Below are 14416 nucleotides of genomic sequence, written 5' to 3'. Positions count from 1 at the left end.
GTCAAGCTGTCGAACTCACAGAATGAAACTGAACGCATTGCATTTTTTCCGCAAGACCGTACACTCGTAGCCATCGTCTGTCCACCGCTCATGGCAAAGGCAGTGAAATTAACAATCCAGAAAAGCGCGGTAGCGGTTGCGCTGAGGAGGATAGCACGCTTTTCTATATCTCTATTCTTGTTAACTCTCTGAACGTGTTTTTAATCCAAACATATCATATCTATATGTTTTTGGAATCAGGAAAGGACAAAGAATAAGATGAAATTGTTTTTAAATCGATTTCGGAAATTTAATTTTAATCTTAATTTTTATATTTTTAATTTTTAGAGCTTGTTTTTAATCCGAATATAACATATTTATATGTTTTTAGAATCAGAAAATGATGAAGAATACGATAAACGTAATTTTGGATCGTTTTATTAAAAAATAATGTTAATTACAATTTTTAATGACCAAAGTCATTAATTAATTTTTAAGCCTCAAAGCTGAAAAACCAAAGTCCGGCCTTCGTCGAAGATTGCTTGGCCAAAATTTCAATCAATTTTATTGAAAAAAAGGGTGTGACAGTGCCGCCTCAACTTTTACAAAATGCCGGATATGACATCATCAAAGACATTTATCAAAACAATCAAAAAAACGTCTGGGGATATCATATCCAGGAACTCTCATGAAAAATTTCATAAAGATCGGTCCAGTAGTTTACTCTGAATCACTCTGCACACACACACACAGAGACAGACACACACACAGACACACATACACCACGACCCTCGTCTCGATTCCCCCCTCTATGTTAAAACATTTAGTCAAAACTTGACTAAATGTAAAAAGGAGGCAGTTTTAAAATGGGGGGTCTTAAAAGGGATTAGGAGTCTTAAATTGGGGGGGTCTTAAAAGGGATTAGGAGTCTTAAATTGGGGGGTCTTAAAAGGGATTAGGAGTCTTAAATTGGGGGGGAGGTCTTAAAAGGGAGGGAGTCTTAAATTGGGGGGGTCTTAAAAGGGAGGGAGTCTTAAATTGGGGGGGTCTTAAAAGGGAGGGAGTCTTAAATTGGGGGGGTCTTAAAAGGGAGGGAGTCTTAAATTGGGGGGGTCTTAATAATAATAATAATAATAAAGTGTATTTATATTGCGCCTATCCCTTACAAAAAACAAAAATATTTGGCTCTAAGCGCATTACAACATGTGAAGGACTTGGTACAATCAAGTCTGACAAATACAACAGCACAATATACAGTCGGTCTCTTAGGTAAAAGCAGCTTCGACAGTTAAACACTTCTACTAAAAGATCCTCTAACAATTTACAAACATAGTTAAAGAACATCGAGTTAATAGGAATTAAAAAAAAAAGGTTCTTATAATAAGACTATCTAGCGAACGACGAAGAAGAAGAAGAATAAAACTATCAATGTCAATGTATAACAAGTCATTCAACGTAAATGGCCAAAGAACAACAATAAAACAATGGTGATAAAACAGTTATACTCAATGGCTAATAACGAGGCAGAGTTAAATAGTATCGACACAAGATTAAAACAAAACATATTTCTGGAGACGAATTAACAACAATAAAGCAATGGTGATAAAACAGTTTTACTCAATGGCTAATAGCGAGGCAGAATTAAATAGTACCAGCAGAATTAAAAGGGAGGGAGTCTTAAATTGGGGGGGTCTTAAAAGGGAGGGAGTCTTAAATTGGGGGGGGTCTTAAAAGGGAGGGAGTCTTAAATTGGGGGGTCTTAAAAGGGAGGGAGTCTTAAATTGGGGGGGGGGGGGTCTTAAAAGGGGGGTTCCACTGTACCACAAGTCCAGTGCCAAGAAACTTTCACACAGCACTCACATACCTTACATCTCAGCCAAAATCAAGAGCTCCCGAACCAGTCTAACACCGTCTCCTGTATCTGGACGAAGACGTTCACCAGACTGTCCTTCAGTAACACCACGTAATGCTTCATGCCGGCTATAGGGATTAGACCCAGCACAAAGTGAATGACTCCCAGGTAATAGACTAGAACAAGGACGAACAGCCATATCAGTATGTTGACGGCACGTTTCAGTCCGAACGTCCGAACCAGTTTCTGAATGAACCAGAAGCAGAAGTGTGTGGCTCGTTCCGGTAGCAGGAAAATATGGGTCGTTCTCCCTCTGTAACAGTTAGAGGATAGAATAGCGATAGTTTTATTTATGTGGCATCTTTCAAAGTGAGACAGACACTCAGACAGACAGACAGATAGACACACACACACAGACACCGAACTTGCATGTCCGGTTTGTGCATTTCAAAGGTTGTTAAATCAATGGGCTTCATGTTCTCTTGTTTACATTTCAGGTTCACAATTTCAAGGGGTCTTACAGATAAAACTTAAATTAAAAAGGCACACAACAAAGAACCTATAATTCACAGTATGTGTTACTGCATTTTCCTGACAGCTATTGCTTACACGAATTAATGAGAGTTTGTTTTCATAACCTGAATAGACGAACTCCGGAAATAACTCTGTTGGGTTTGTATGGGTTGCGAAAGACAAACTGCGCCATGTGCTTCATATACACGTGTTTGAGACACGCCCTCTCGCTAGTGACTGGCCTGTAATGTAACACGGGAAATTTTCCCAAAGTGACATTATTTTCCAGTGACATTATAGGCCAGTCACTAGCAAGAGGGCGTGTCTCAAACACGTGTACAGGTAGCACATGACAATGTTTGTCCGCGCAAATGCAAGGGTATTCACTCTTTCACAACCCACACAAACCCGACAGTTACATGTATTTAAAACAAGAGGCGAAGCCTTCAAGGCTCACGTAAGAAATCGACAAACAGTAACACAAACTCAATCACTCCGTCACACATACACACACACACACAGTAAGCATAGGTGACACTGTGCAAGAAAGCGAGACACTAGATCTAGATCTGTCTGTCTAGATCTGCATGTAGCCTACTTACAGACACGACTGCCAAATAGTCTCGGCCCGCTCAAAATAACAATGACCGAGACATTCCTTCGCGTGACGTCTAACCCTCTTACGCCATAATGTGACGTCTTCAAATGACGAAATGTTAAAGTTTCTACCACAGACATACACACGCACGCACATACGCACGCACGCACGCACGCACGCACGCACGCACAGACAGACAAAGTTACGATCGCATAGGCTACACTTCGTGAGCCAAAAATCGTCTATTGAGCAATCCACTTACTTTCTGTGTTGCGGCTCATCAGCATCATTGGCACAGACGATGAGGAACGGGAAGAAGATGGAGTAGAGAATGAACCTGAACAAAACATGCCAACCCTGTGTGAGCACCTCAGTCATAATTATGCATCTATTCCACCATTCTTTGCTTGCATACACTTACAACCTAATGAGAAATAAAAAAAATAAATGAATCAATAAAATAATCTTCTTATCTGTGCAGTATTTTTCCTCAAGACCTTTGTCATCAGACAAAAGACAGGAGGTTTGGTGACATTACGAGTCTGAACCCCAGCAGCTAAGAGACAGACAGGCAGACAGTGAGACAAACAGCCAGCCAGCCAGCCAGCCAGCCAGCCAGCCAGAAGACAAAAAGACAAACAGACCGAAAAGCAAAAGACAGGCACAAGGAATCATTGTCCTTACCTGAAATTGTCAATGGGCACGCAGATAGAGAAAGGAAAGAGAGAGTGCCTTACGTCCTACAGGCTAAATATTTTGCAAGATATGGGTTACATGATTCGAGTTTAACGCCCTCACGGCTTTTGACAAGATACATGTACACAAGTGTACCGGTATGCTAGTTTAGGTGGTATCAGCCATCTGCAGTTATGGCAGAATGACCAGGATCTTTTACGTGCCATTGTGGTGATACGGGGGTGGGACATGGCTTCCGTCTCTGGGTCTGCACATAAAGTTGACCCGTGTCCGTCCCGGCCCGAATTTGAACCTGCGACCTTCCGATCACAAGTCCAGTGCTCTACCAACTGAGCTACCGAGCCCCCACAGATAGAGACAGACAGAGAGAGAGTCAAGTCACAGACAGAGAGAGTCAAGTCACAGACACAGAGAGAGTCAAGTCACAGACACAGAGAGAGTCAAGTCACAGACACAGAGAGAGTCAAGTCACAGACACAGAGAGAGTCAAGTCACAGACACAGAGAGAGTCAAGTCACAGACAGAGAGAGAGTCAAGTCACAGACAGAGAGAGAGTCAAGTCACAGACAGAGAGAGAGTCAAGTCACAGACAGAGAGAGAGTCAAGTCACAGACAGAGAGAGAGTCAAGTCACAGACACAGAGAGAGTCAAGTCACAGACACAGAGAGAGTCAAGTCACAGACAGAGAGAGAGTCAAGTCACAGACAGAGAGAGAGAGTCAAGTCACAGACAGAGAGAGAGTCAAGTCACAGACAGAGAGAGAGTCAAGTCACAGACAGAGAGAGAGTCAAGTCACAGACAGAGAGAGAGAGTCAAGTCACAGACAGAGAGAGAGTCAAGTCACAGACAGAGAGAGAGTCAAGTCACAGACAGAGAGAGAGTCAAGTCACAGACACAGAGAGAGTCAAGTCACAGACAGAGAGAGAGAGTCAAGTCACAGACAGAGAGAGAGTCAAGTCACAGACAGAGAGAGAGTCAAGTCACAGACAGAGAGAGAGTCAAGTCACAGACAGAGAGAGAGTCAAGTCACAGACAGAGAGAGAGTCAAGTCACAGACAGAGAGAGAGTCAAGTCACAGACAAAACCGAATGTACACGGAAAATATCATATAATAATGACAGTCCTAAAACTTGACAAAATGTAAAAAGCTGGAAGCAGTGGCAGACGTGACCCAGAAGCTATCCCAGCACAGCACCACCATGGTGAGGGAAAAGCTGAAACCCATGTGGTAACCCTCACTCACACACATAGACCACCACCCTCACAATCCCTGTCTATCTGAAAACATTTAGTCAAAAAAAGACAAAAAGATGTACACAGTGCCGCACCTGACCCAGAAGCTGTCCCAGCAGAGCACCATGAGTGTGAGAGGGAAGCTGAATCCCATGTGGTATCCCACATTCTTGTCCACCAGCTCCAGGCGCTTACGTACATCGTAACCTGTGGCACAAAGAGATACAAGTCTGAAGAAAGAGACAGACAGGCAGACAGATAAACAGGCAGACAGGCAGACAGAGCGAAACCTATAACCACCCCATATTATATCGGGTTGTAAAAAGGAGGCAGTCTGATATTGGGGGTAAATTTACAGAAGTTATGAACAGAAAGTCCAAGAAAACATGGTCTTACAGGGGAGGTCTTAAATGTGGGGGTCTTAAAAGGGGGATTTCACTGTACTCATTCTTTTCAAGCCTCGAGTCTGATTAAAATGTAAAGAAACGCAAAAAAAAAATGCTTTTTAGGTTAATCAAGACCTACAACCGAAAGTTGGGAGACCTGTCCTCCTCTCTCTTACATAACGGACACTTGTAAAAACGGAGAAACAAATTCACTGACATGCATGAACACTCTTAGACTGACCCATATTCATCCACTTGTATTCAAAGGAGTAGAGAGAGTAGGAGATGGTTGTCAGGACGACCTCAAACACGTTGAACCCTTGGATGTGCACAGGAAGCATGGAAAATAATGAGATCTGCAACAGAAAAAATAATCATCAAAGATGAAACATTAATTTTGTTCTAACCAATATTCTGACAGAGCGAAAAGCAAAAATGAATATTGGGACTCACAGCAAAGAGGGATACTGTTGCATACTCACTATACGTACAAGGTGTCTGGGAACACCACCGCGCAGAGGGTTTTGCATGCATCAAAGTAAAGAGAGAGGGAAATTTGTTTCTGGCTCGCGAGGCAGCAAGCACTATGTCTCTATACTGTACTTGCATTTGTTTGTTTGAGGGAAAAAAAATTGGCGTGGCTAACACTAACAGTGTAGCAATTTCTGCTACTACGTAGCATGCTACACTGAAAGCTTTAAAGTCACACTCCTTCTTGTGAAAAAAGTGTATGGCTCGCCATCTCAGATCTGGCCAGGCGTTGACATAAGATCCGCCTTCCACTTTGTCACATTCCCAAAATCAATACCCTGACTGCATGCAGTGGGGAGTTAAAACGTTTTGATGAATTAGTTTCTTAAAAGCCCCTGGTTGCATTTACACATCTTGCCCACTGTGCACCTAGGCCGTTCACTGTTGGTATGTGACCAAGTGGAGGGATGTTCTTATCCCAGACCTGGGAACCCCTGTTTTGCACTTGGAGTATTTTCAAAGAAACTTAATGTATTTTCAGAAAAATGAACGTACTCCACACAGCATTTGAGCATCCATGATTCAAAATGCTTTGCACGCGTCCGTCACACCGTTAATTAAGTTTACCTATACATTTAAAACAAATGCTTCTTTCAACGTTTGCTGACAAAAACTGAAATCCTGTGTCAAAATACTGGATCGGCTTCGGGATGCGCTTGTGAAGAAAAGTAGTCCAGGAATTTTTCTCATCGTATTTTTTTTCCACTGACTGTACTGATTGTATTCTAGACAATAAAGCGTTCAAAATACGGCAAAATCGTATGGGTTCCCAGGTCTGTCATCAGGAGAAGGAGTGTGCCTTTAACAGTTGGCATGGCAGCGCTGCACTCAGATGCTGTTGGTGTTGTGTTACAAGAGTCTTGACTAGCGCTGTACTTTGATTACCAAATATTTAAATGCTTATGTAAAAGTCGATCTTAGAAGTGTATCTATTATGCTTTTGATTGTTGTCATTGTGTTATGAGTAATGTGAAGTGGTGCCAAGAGACAAATTTCCATGTTTGTGTACAATGAAAATGGACATTAAAGTGTTCTTAACTTATTTTATAGCTGGCTTTGGACCCCCTCCCCCAACAGGTCAGCCAAGTGTCTAACCTTAAGTATCATGGCTGCCAACCTTATGACTTTGAAATTCGTGTGGGGGTCCGGGGGCCGAAGCTTTTTTTGTAAATGAAGGTGCCAAAAATGTTGTTTTTTCTGGTATGTTATGCTCAAAATTGCCATTCATCTAACAAAAGAAAGAACAACACAACATGACTTGGCTGATCTCGGTTAACCAGAGCGTCATTTCATCGGTTTCGTCCCCCAAAAAGAGGCTGCTTTCACAAATTATTGTTAAAAATGTCCTTTTCGGGAAAAACCGATTTCGTGACAGATTTCAAACATCGGGAGATTCCCGAAAAATTCGGGAGGGTTGGCAGCTATGGACTCTATGACTGGACTGCACTGCACCGACCTGTGTGATGAAGAAGAGCTGCAGGATGGTGGTGTAGACGATGTCGGAGAAGAACATGGTGACCTCGCTGGGGGCCGGTCGACCTCGCCGCTCCTTGTACGCATCGTTAGCAAGGTCCTGCAATCACAGGTCAACACCAAGAGTCAACCAGCATCAATGAGATAATTTGGATTTTTATATTTTTTTTATATTTTTTGTTTACCTCAGTTCCATGCAGGCTGTTACAAGTACAACCCTTAATTTTTATTTCTAATTTTTATCAGGCATGCAAACAGATTTATAAAAAAAAAGAACAAAAAGAAGGGGGGGGGGGGGGCAGAGGATGCAACTACAGAACTTAAAAGGGTCGTCATTTTGCATCCGCAACACTTCTATCAAACCTTCAAAAACTGTGCCGTCTTTTGAGAGATGGGTTACTTGCCATGTCGGCCATACAACCTTTCCTTTCTTTTTCTCTTTTGTTTAATTGTTTTTAGGTTAAGTTCTTCTGTGTGACACATGCAAATGCCGCACCCAAATACCAGTCTTCATGTTCAAGGGAGGTAATTGTGTACTGCTCTACAATTTGCTAATAGACTTGAGCATGCAGATAAGGCCACACTTTCTTCCCTGCTATTAAAAGCATGCACATGTCTATGGTCTACTCTATGGTCTACTCTATGGTCTACTCTATGGTCTACTCTATGGTCTACTCTATGGTCTAGGAACAAAAACTCACAGAATTGAGTTCCAAATCTGCTTTTCTCAATACTCAAAAAGTCCAAACTTTCTCACAACTTGCAAATGCTTCATTTTGTTTGTTTGTTTGTTTGCTTAACGCCCAGCCGACCACGAAGGGCCATATCAGGGCGGTGCTGCTTTGACATATAACGTGCGCCACACACAAGACAGAAGTCGCAGCACAGGCTTCGTGTCTCACCCAGTCACATTATTCTGACACCGGACCAACCAGTCCTAGCACTAACCCCATAATGCCAGACGCCAGGCGGAGCAGCCACTAGATTGCCAATTTTAAAGTCTTAGGTATGACCCGGCCGGGGTTCGAACCCACGACCTCCCGATCACGGGGCGGACGCCTTACCACTAGGCCAACCGTGCCGGTCAAATGCTTCATATACATTACATCAAACACTCACACACAAACACACTCACACATATGATGAAGCTGATTTGGAATGCTTTGGCCTTATCAAAACTGACGTTACAACTTACAACCAGAAGCCAAAGATCAAACATTTAATCAACCCCCTACCCCCTTCTAGATCCAGCCCTGCATAGTCGGTGGAGCGTGACTCACGGTCATCCAGAAGATGTTGACGAGTTTGATCATGAGCCACATGGGGCCAAGCCAAAAGGACACCAGCACGCTGTCAATCACACGCTCCGCTGTACTGTCCCAGAAATCTGCAATCACACAACGTCCATTGATTTGACTAGATACAGTGGAACCCCCCTTTTGAGACCGCCTAAAATCTGAGAAAATCAGGTCTAAAAAAGGGGTGTCTTAAATGGAGGTAAATTTGCAGAGCTTATGAACAGAACATATGAAAAATCAAGGTCTTAAAGAGGAGAAGTCTTAAATTGGAGGGTCTTAGTCTTACTTAAAAGGGGGGTTCCACTGTAGAGATAATCTCAGTGACTGAAGAGCAGTCATAGTTTGATAACTCAATCCTTTACATTCATGGTTGTTTCATCTGCTGTTGTTTGTTTGTTGCTTGTTGCTTGTTGTTTCTTGTCTCAAGAACCCAGGGGGCCATGCAAGACCCATTCAGCATCCATCTTATTCTATGTTTTAAACACTATCCACATTTAGGGCGTACAGTGGAACCCCCTTTTTAAGACCTTCAAAAATCTGAGAAAAAACAAGTCTTAACAAGAAGGGCAAAGCCCATACGACTCACATGCTTGACCTTCTGCTTTACACATTTTTCCTACCAAAATACATGTGACCTTGACCCAAGGTCAAGGTCATCCAAGGTCATGCAACACAAAGCTGTTAATTCAAGACATAGAAAGTACAATGGTGCTTATTGGCTCTTTCTACCATGAGATATGGTCACTTTTAGTGGTTCACTACCTTATTTTGGTCACATTTCATAAGGGTCAAAGTGACCTTGACCTTGATCATATGTGACCAAATGTGTCTCATGATGAAAGCATAACATGTGCCCCACATAATTTTTAAGTTTGAAACAGTTATCTTCCATAGTTCAGGGTCAAGGTCACTTCAAAATATGTATACAATCCAACTTTGAAGAGCTCCTGTGACCTTGACCTTGAAGCAAGGTAAACCAAACTGGTATCAAAAGATGGGGCTTACTTTGCCCTATATATCATATATAGGTGAGATATTGAATCTCAAAAACTTCAGAGAAAATGGGAAAAATGTGAAAAATAGCTGTTTTTTAGACAACATTTATGGCCCCTGCGACCTTGACCTTGAAGCAAGGTCAAGATGCTATGTATGTGTTTTGGGGCCTTGTCATCATACACCATCTTGCCAAATTTGGTACTGATAGACTGAATAGTGTCCAAGAAATATCCAACGTTAAAGTTTTCCGGACGGACGTCCGGACGGACGGACGGACGTCCGGACGGACGGACGACTCGGGTGAGTACATAGACTCACTTTTGCTTCGCATGTGAGTCAAAAAGGAGGGAGTCTTAAAAGGGGGGTAAATTTACAGAGGTTATGAACAGAAAGTCTTGAGAAAACAAGGTCTTAAAAGGGGGGTCTTAAATTGGGGGGTCTTAACAGGGGGGTTCCACTGTACCACAAAAAAAGGTAGAAGTTTCCTGAAAACTCATTGGGTACTTGAAATCTTGTTCAACATTTTAAAACTATTCACATTCAAATGGTACCACAGTAAAAGTTACAAGTTTCCTTAAAAGTAAACTCAATACTTTAAATCTTTTCATTTATCTTTAACATACTTTTCACATTTAAGGCATCTCACAGTCAAAGGTAGAAGTTTCCTTAAAACTCCGTGGATACTTCAAAAGCGAGTTAAAAATATTAAACTCTTTCAAAAAATGAAAAAATCTGTTGAAACTCAAGTGACGTTACCTGCCATGTAGCGACGCATGAACGGTTTGATGACGTGGGTCACGCCCAGAATGCACGTCTGAAAAAACCCAAAACAATAGATGACGTCAACAAATTTCAGTCTTGGCTTTATCCTTCTTGTCTTTTACTTTCTTCTTTAAAGACTGTTCTCTATCTATGGTTTTTAAGCTTCAAGTGTAACTGTAAGCAAACATATTTGACGATTCCTGAGTGCGACTTTTGAGTCACAAGATCTGTTCTTTTTTCATTTATCCCTTATCAGATTACTCAAAACACCTTTTTTTATTGTACAGATATCTAGGACTATTTACAGTGATTTTCAGATTCATTTTTCTTAATATTTCTTTAAAAATACCCCAAATTAAAAACAAATAGTCGAAACAAGTGTTTTGTACAAGGGAGATCAAGCAAGATCATTTTGAAGCAGTTGTTTTAAAACAATGAAATTGCACAGTGATATTCTTACAAAAATGATGTAAATAACGGATTAAGACCTCTACACAATTTGTCTTCCTAGTTTTCTGTACTACATTGATTTATTGGGGAAAATCTTTTTTTCTCAAAATTTTCCCCCCCCCAAAAATCAAGGGAGGCAACTAATAGATGAATGATAGGAAAACATTACACTTCAAGTGACACAATTCAGAGGTGATCATTTTTCTGAATCGATTTTCTATGCTTGTTCTTTGTAAAAATGAAAAGATCTGGTAGTTGGAACAATGTGTAAGTCTAACGAAACGATAGCACCGACCCAGGGTTTAGCCTGGGAGAAAAAGGCAATGGGACATTTGTCCCCCTCAACCAAATTCCGATGGGACATAGTCGAAGGCGAGAAGCGTCAAAAACCTGTACGCGTTTTGACCAATGGTGCAATATGGTGCCACCTGAGAATTAGCCACTATATATATATCATGTTATCTGTGTGTGTGCGTGTGTGTGTAATCCGATGTAAAGTGTACATTTGGTGGCGCAGTGGTACGTAATCTCAATGCGCCCTTTGACGCACTGAAGGGAATTGTGATGGGACATTTTCAGATTTAATGAGCCAAGGGCGCACTAGTGAATGAAACCCTGCCGACCGCCCTGCAGCCTATATGTACCCACCACACTGAGAAGAAGGTTCTTGGCGATGATGGTGATCAGCTTGGCTCTGCGTGTGTTGCCGCCAACAACCGTTTCCTTGGGAACCCTTTTCAACAAGACAGAGAAAGAAATATTTTCAATATAAACTAATATAAAAAATCAGAACAATGGTGACTGCGCGTAAGAGCGAGAATTAAAAAAAAATTTGTTGTCTTTTTAAATTAATATTAATAAAAAGTAAAAGGGAAAAATGAACCAAAGAACACTCTGATTTTGGAACTGGAACTCTATCCCCTTGTGAAACCACCAAATTTAATGCTTTTCCCTTGCTTTTTTATTTTTTACATTTTCTGTTTATAACTTCTGCCAATTTACTCCATTTTAAGACTTGTTTCTTTTCAACACCTGATTCTTTCAAATTTGTGCAGGTCTAAAAAGGGGGTTTCCCTTGTATTTCAAAACAAGATTGCTACACCGAATGCTTCACAAGCAGAAGAGAGTGCAAGCAAGATTGCTACACCGAATGCTTCACTAGCAGAAGAGAAAGCAAGCAAGATTTCTACACCGAATGCTTCACTAGCAGAAGAGAAAGCAAGCAAGATTGCTACACCGAATGCTTCACAAGCAGAAGAGAGTGCAAGCAAGCCAACACATGAGAGAGATCGAGAAAAAAAAAATGGAAAAGAAAAATAATGAAATGAAATAATAAACAGCACAATAAAATCCAAAATTCCCCTCAGAAATGACCACAGAAGAATGAGTTCACGACAGAAAGGACATTTCTTTGTAACGTAAGGGCATCATACTTCGCAAAGGTATGGTGACACCGACAGGTTAGTCAGCAAGAGACCCCAAAAGTGAAAGCCAAAATTGGATGGTAGTTGATATCTATGATTTGAAACAACGGGGTTAGGTTGAACTTTACTCTTTAGCGTTGTAAGTTCAGAGACGTTTCTCTACTGCAATCTAGGCCTCTCATTTTGCAGAACTTGCTATATATTAAGCACAAAAGGTCACTTGAGTTACCATTCAAGGTCACTTGAGTTACCATTCAAGGTCACTTGAGTTACCATTCAAGGTCACTTGAGTTACCATTCAAGTTGCAGAATGAATTTTAGTTTGTACAGATGCATTTCATTCACATGGGGTTTAGAAGAAAAACATTGACACCACTGTTGTTGTTTCTTAACAAAAAGGAGGCAATAATGTCAACCAAAACTGATCTGTTTCTCACTTTCAGCAAAGGAAGACAACCATGGCAGCCATTTTCCTCATTTAAAACGACCAAATTAATTATTTAAGCTTAATTTTGAAGCTCAATCCATCAATTGATTCACCAAAATATTCTTTGCTTCAATTGAACTTGAAGTAACCTGTTTCAAAAATAAGTCAATAATGCCACTGGATTCTGAGCTCTGAATTTTACAATGCTAAAGTTGAACGATGTTACGATACCGTCCTCTAAAACCAAGAATGGCGGACGACACCTGTACCAGCTCATAAACTTAAAATAATCTCACAAGAGCATTTTATGGTCATACCCACGGTCTTATACATATTGCATGAGCATGTTTTTCTAATCTTGACTTCAGCAACATTTGATAAATTAGTGACATTTTGTGTGTGGTAACAACGGAGAATAAATTGCAAGAACGGAAGAAGTAAATTGAAAAATGTTAATTTTGCTTCGGTTGCGGTGGGTGTTGAAGGTTTTTACCTGGGTGTCTCCCCTCTAGCCCTCTGTTTCTCGACACGTCTGCGTGCAAGCTCGGTGGTTCTCTCCGGTGTTCTCTCTGACTGGAGAGGGGCTCCGTGAGGATCATTCTCCGGCTCTTTAATGAGCGTGGAGATGAAGTTGATGTTCTCCGCGAATCCTTTCACAAAGCCGTAGCTGAACGACTGCACCGCCTCCATTGCCACAAGACCTGCTGCTCCCTCTGAGAAAAAAGACCCTGTTTTCTCAGACTGTCTGTTCATAACATCTGTAATGTAACCTCCGTTAAGACTCCCTCCTTTTTAAGACCTGATTTTCTCAGATTGTTGGAGGTCTGTAAATGGGGGTACATGTACCACTGTAATGCTTTGTCATCTGTTTGTACAAAACTCTGGTATTAGGGATGAATGTTGATCATGTTCAGAAAAACGAAACGGTAGTTTATAAAAAAAAGTTGTTCCTAAGCTGATCCGGGGGGGGGGGGGGGGGGGGGGGGGGGGGGTGGCAGTTATTTTTTCATTATTGCATGCATGCACTGATGATTGCTTAGCAAATAACATACTTGCATTTGCAACAGATTTTAAAATCCCACAGAATATTTGATCAGAAATTATGCACAGCGTATGTCATGTGTGCTTCAGTGTGCCTGGATCTGTTTCAGATCAGTGTTTTTGTGTGCATGTAGAATTTTGTCCTTTTTGGTAATTGCATGTTAAATTGTATTGGCCTGCATGTATGTACAGTGTAAGCCTGCGTGGAAGGGTGCAACATCTGTACCAGATCATAAACTTAAAACACTCTCACATTTTGTCTTGAGATGCATGTCTGCATAATTAAGACTAGAGAATATTATTACCAACAAATGAGCAACTCTTTTACTGCAAAATGACTGATGATTTTATCTGCCAGTGGGGAAGATAGCCACGCAGTTTGCTTGAATCCGTGATCATAGCTTTCGGTTCCACAGTCCAGAGGAATTACTGGGCTTTCTAACTGCTTCCAGCTGCAGACGCCTGCTCAAAAACCCAAATCTGGAGTGGAAAACAAAAACAAAACACTGTCAAGACATAGAATGATAGATTCGATTTCTCTACTGCGACTAAGAACTGGCAATCTAATGGGTCCACACGCCTGCACGGCACACTCGTAAAGCCAACACGAAAACGATAGCAGTCAAAGTCAAAATTCAGCAGAAATAGAGAAATATGAACTAAAATCTTGGACAAACCTTTGTGTACTTTCCTGGGTTGTTTCTCTTCGGTTACTTTCGATTATGTCATCTTTCGTGTTTTTAGTTAACCAAGATAC

The 14416-nt window shown here is 41.3% G+C and overlaps 1 protein-coding gene across 1 annotated transcript; it reads right to left on the bottom strand.

The window, feature by feature from the left end:
* Positions 1 to 1778: 1778 nt before the first annotated feature.
* On the bottom strand, positions 1779 to 14391 carry LOC138974929 (etoposide-induced protein 2.4 homolog). Its single transcript, XM_070347640.1, has 11 exons — positions 14337 to 14391; positions 13965 to 14139; positions 13112 to 13331; positions 11416 to 11500; positions 10312 to 10369; positions 8542 to 8648; positions 7245 to 7361; positions 5499 to 5613; positions 4967 to 5078; positions 3205 to 3279; positions 1779 to 2144 (listed from the first exon to the last, which is right to left on the bottom strand). The coding sequence occupies exons 3-11, from the start codon at positions 13306 to 13308 to the stop codon at positions 1862 to 1864; spliced, it is 1149 nt and encodes a 382-aa protein (XP_070203741.1). The 5' UTR covers positions 13309 to 13331; positions 13965 to 14139; positions 14337 to 14391; the 3' UTR covers positions 1779 to 1861.
* Positions 14392 to 14416: the final 25 nt, after the last annotated feature.

Source organism: Littorina saxatilis, linkage group LG8, assembly GCF_037325665.1.
Source record: "Littorina saxatilis isolate snail1 linkage group LG8, US_GU_Lsax_2.0, whole genome shotgun sequence".
Lineage (NCBI taxonomy): Eukaryota > Metazoa > Mollusca > Gastropoda > Littorinimorpha > Littorinidae > Littorina > Littorina saxatilis.
The sequence above is the reverse complement of the archived record's forward strand: the minus strand, read 5'-3'. Positions and strand labels throughout refer to the sequence as shown.

Coding starts and splice junctions, on each gene's coding strand:
- LOC138974929 (XM_070347640.1), bottom strand. CDS start 13,308: ATGGAGGCGGTGCAGTCGTTCAGCTACGGCTTTGTGAAAGGATTCGCG. Junction 8,649..10,311: donor CATGCGTCGCTACATGGCAG/GTAACGTCACTT, acceptor GTGTGATTGCAG/ATTTCTGGGACAGTACAGCG. Junction 7,362..8,541: donor TCAACATCTTCTGGATGACC/GTGAGTCACGCT, acceptor CTGTGATTGCAG/GACCTTGCTAACGATGCGTA.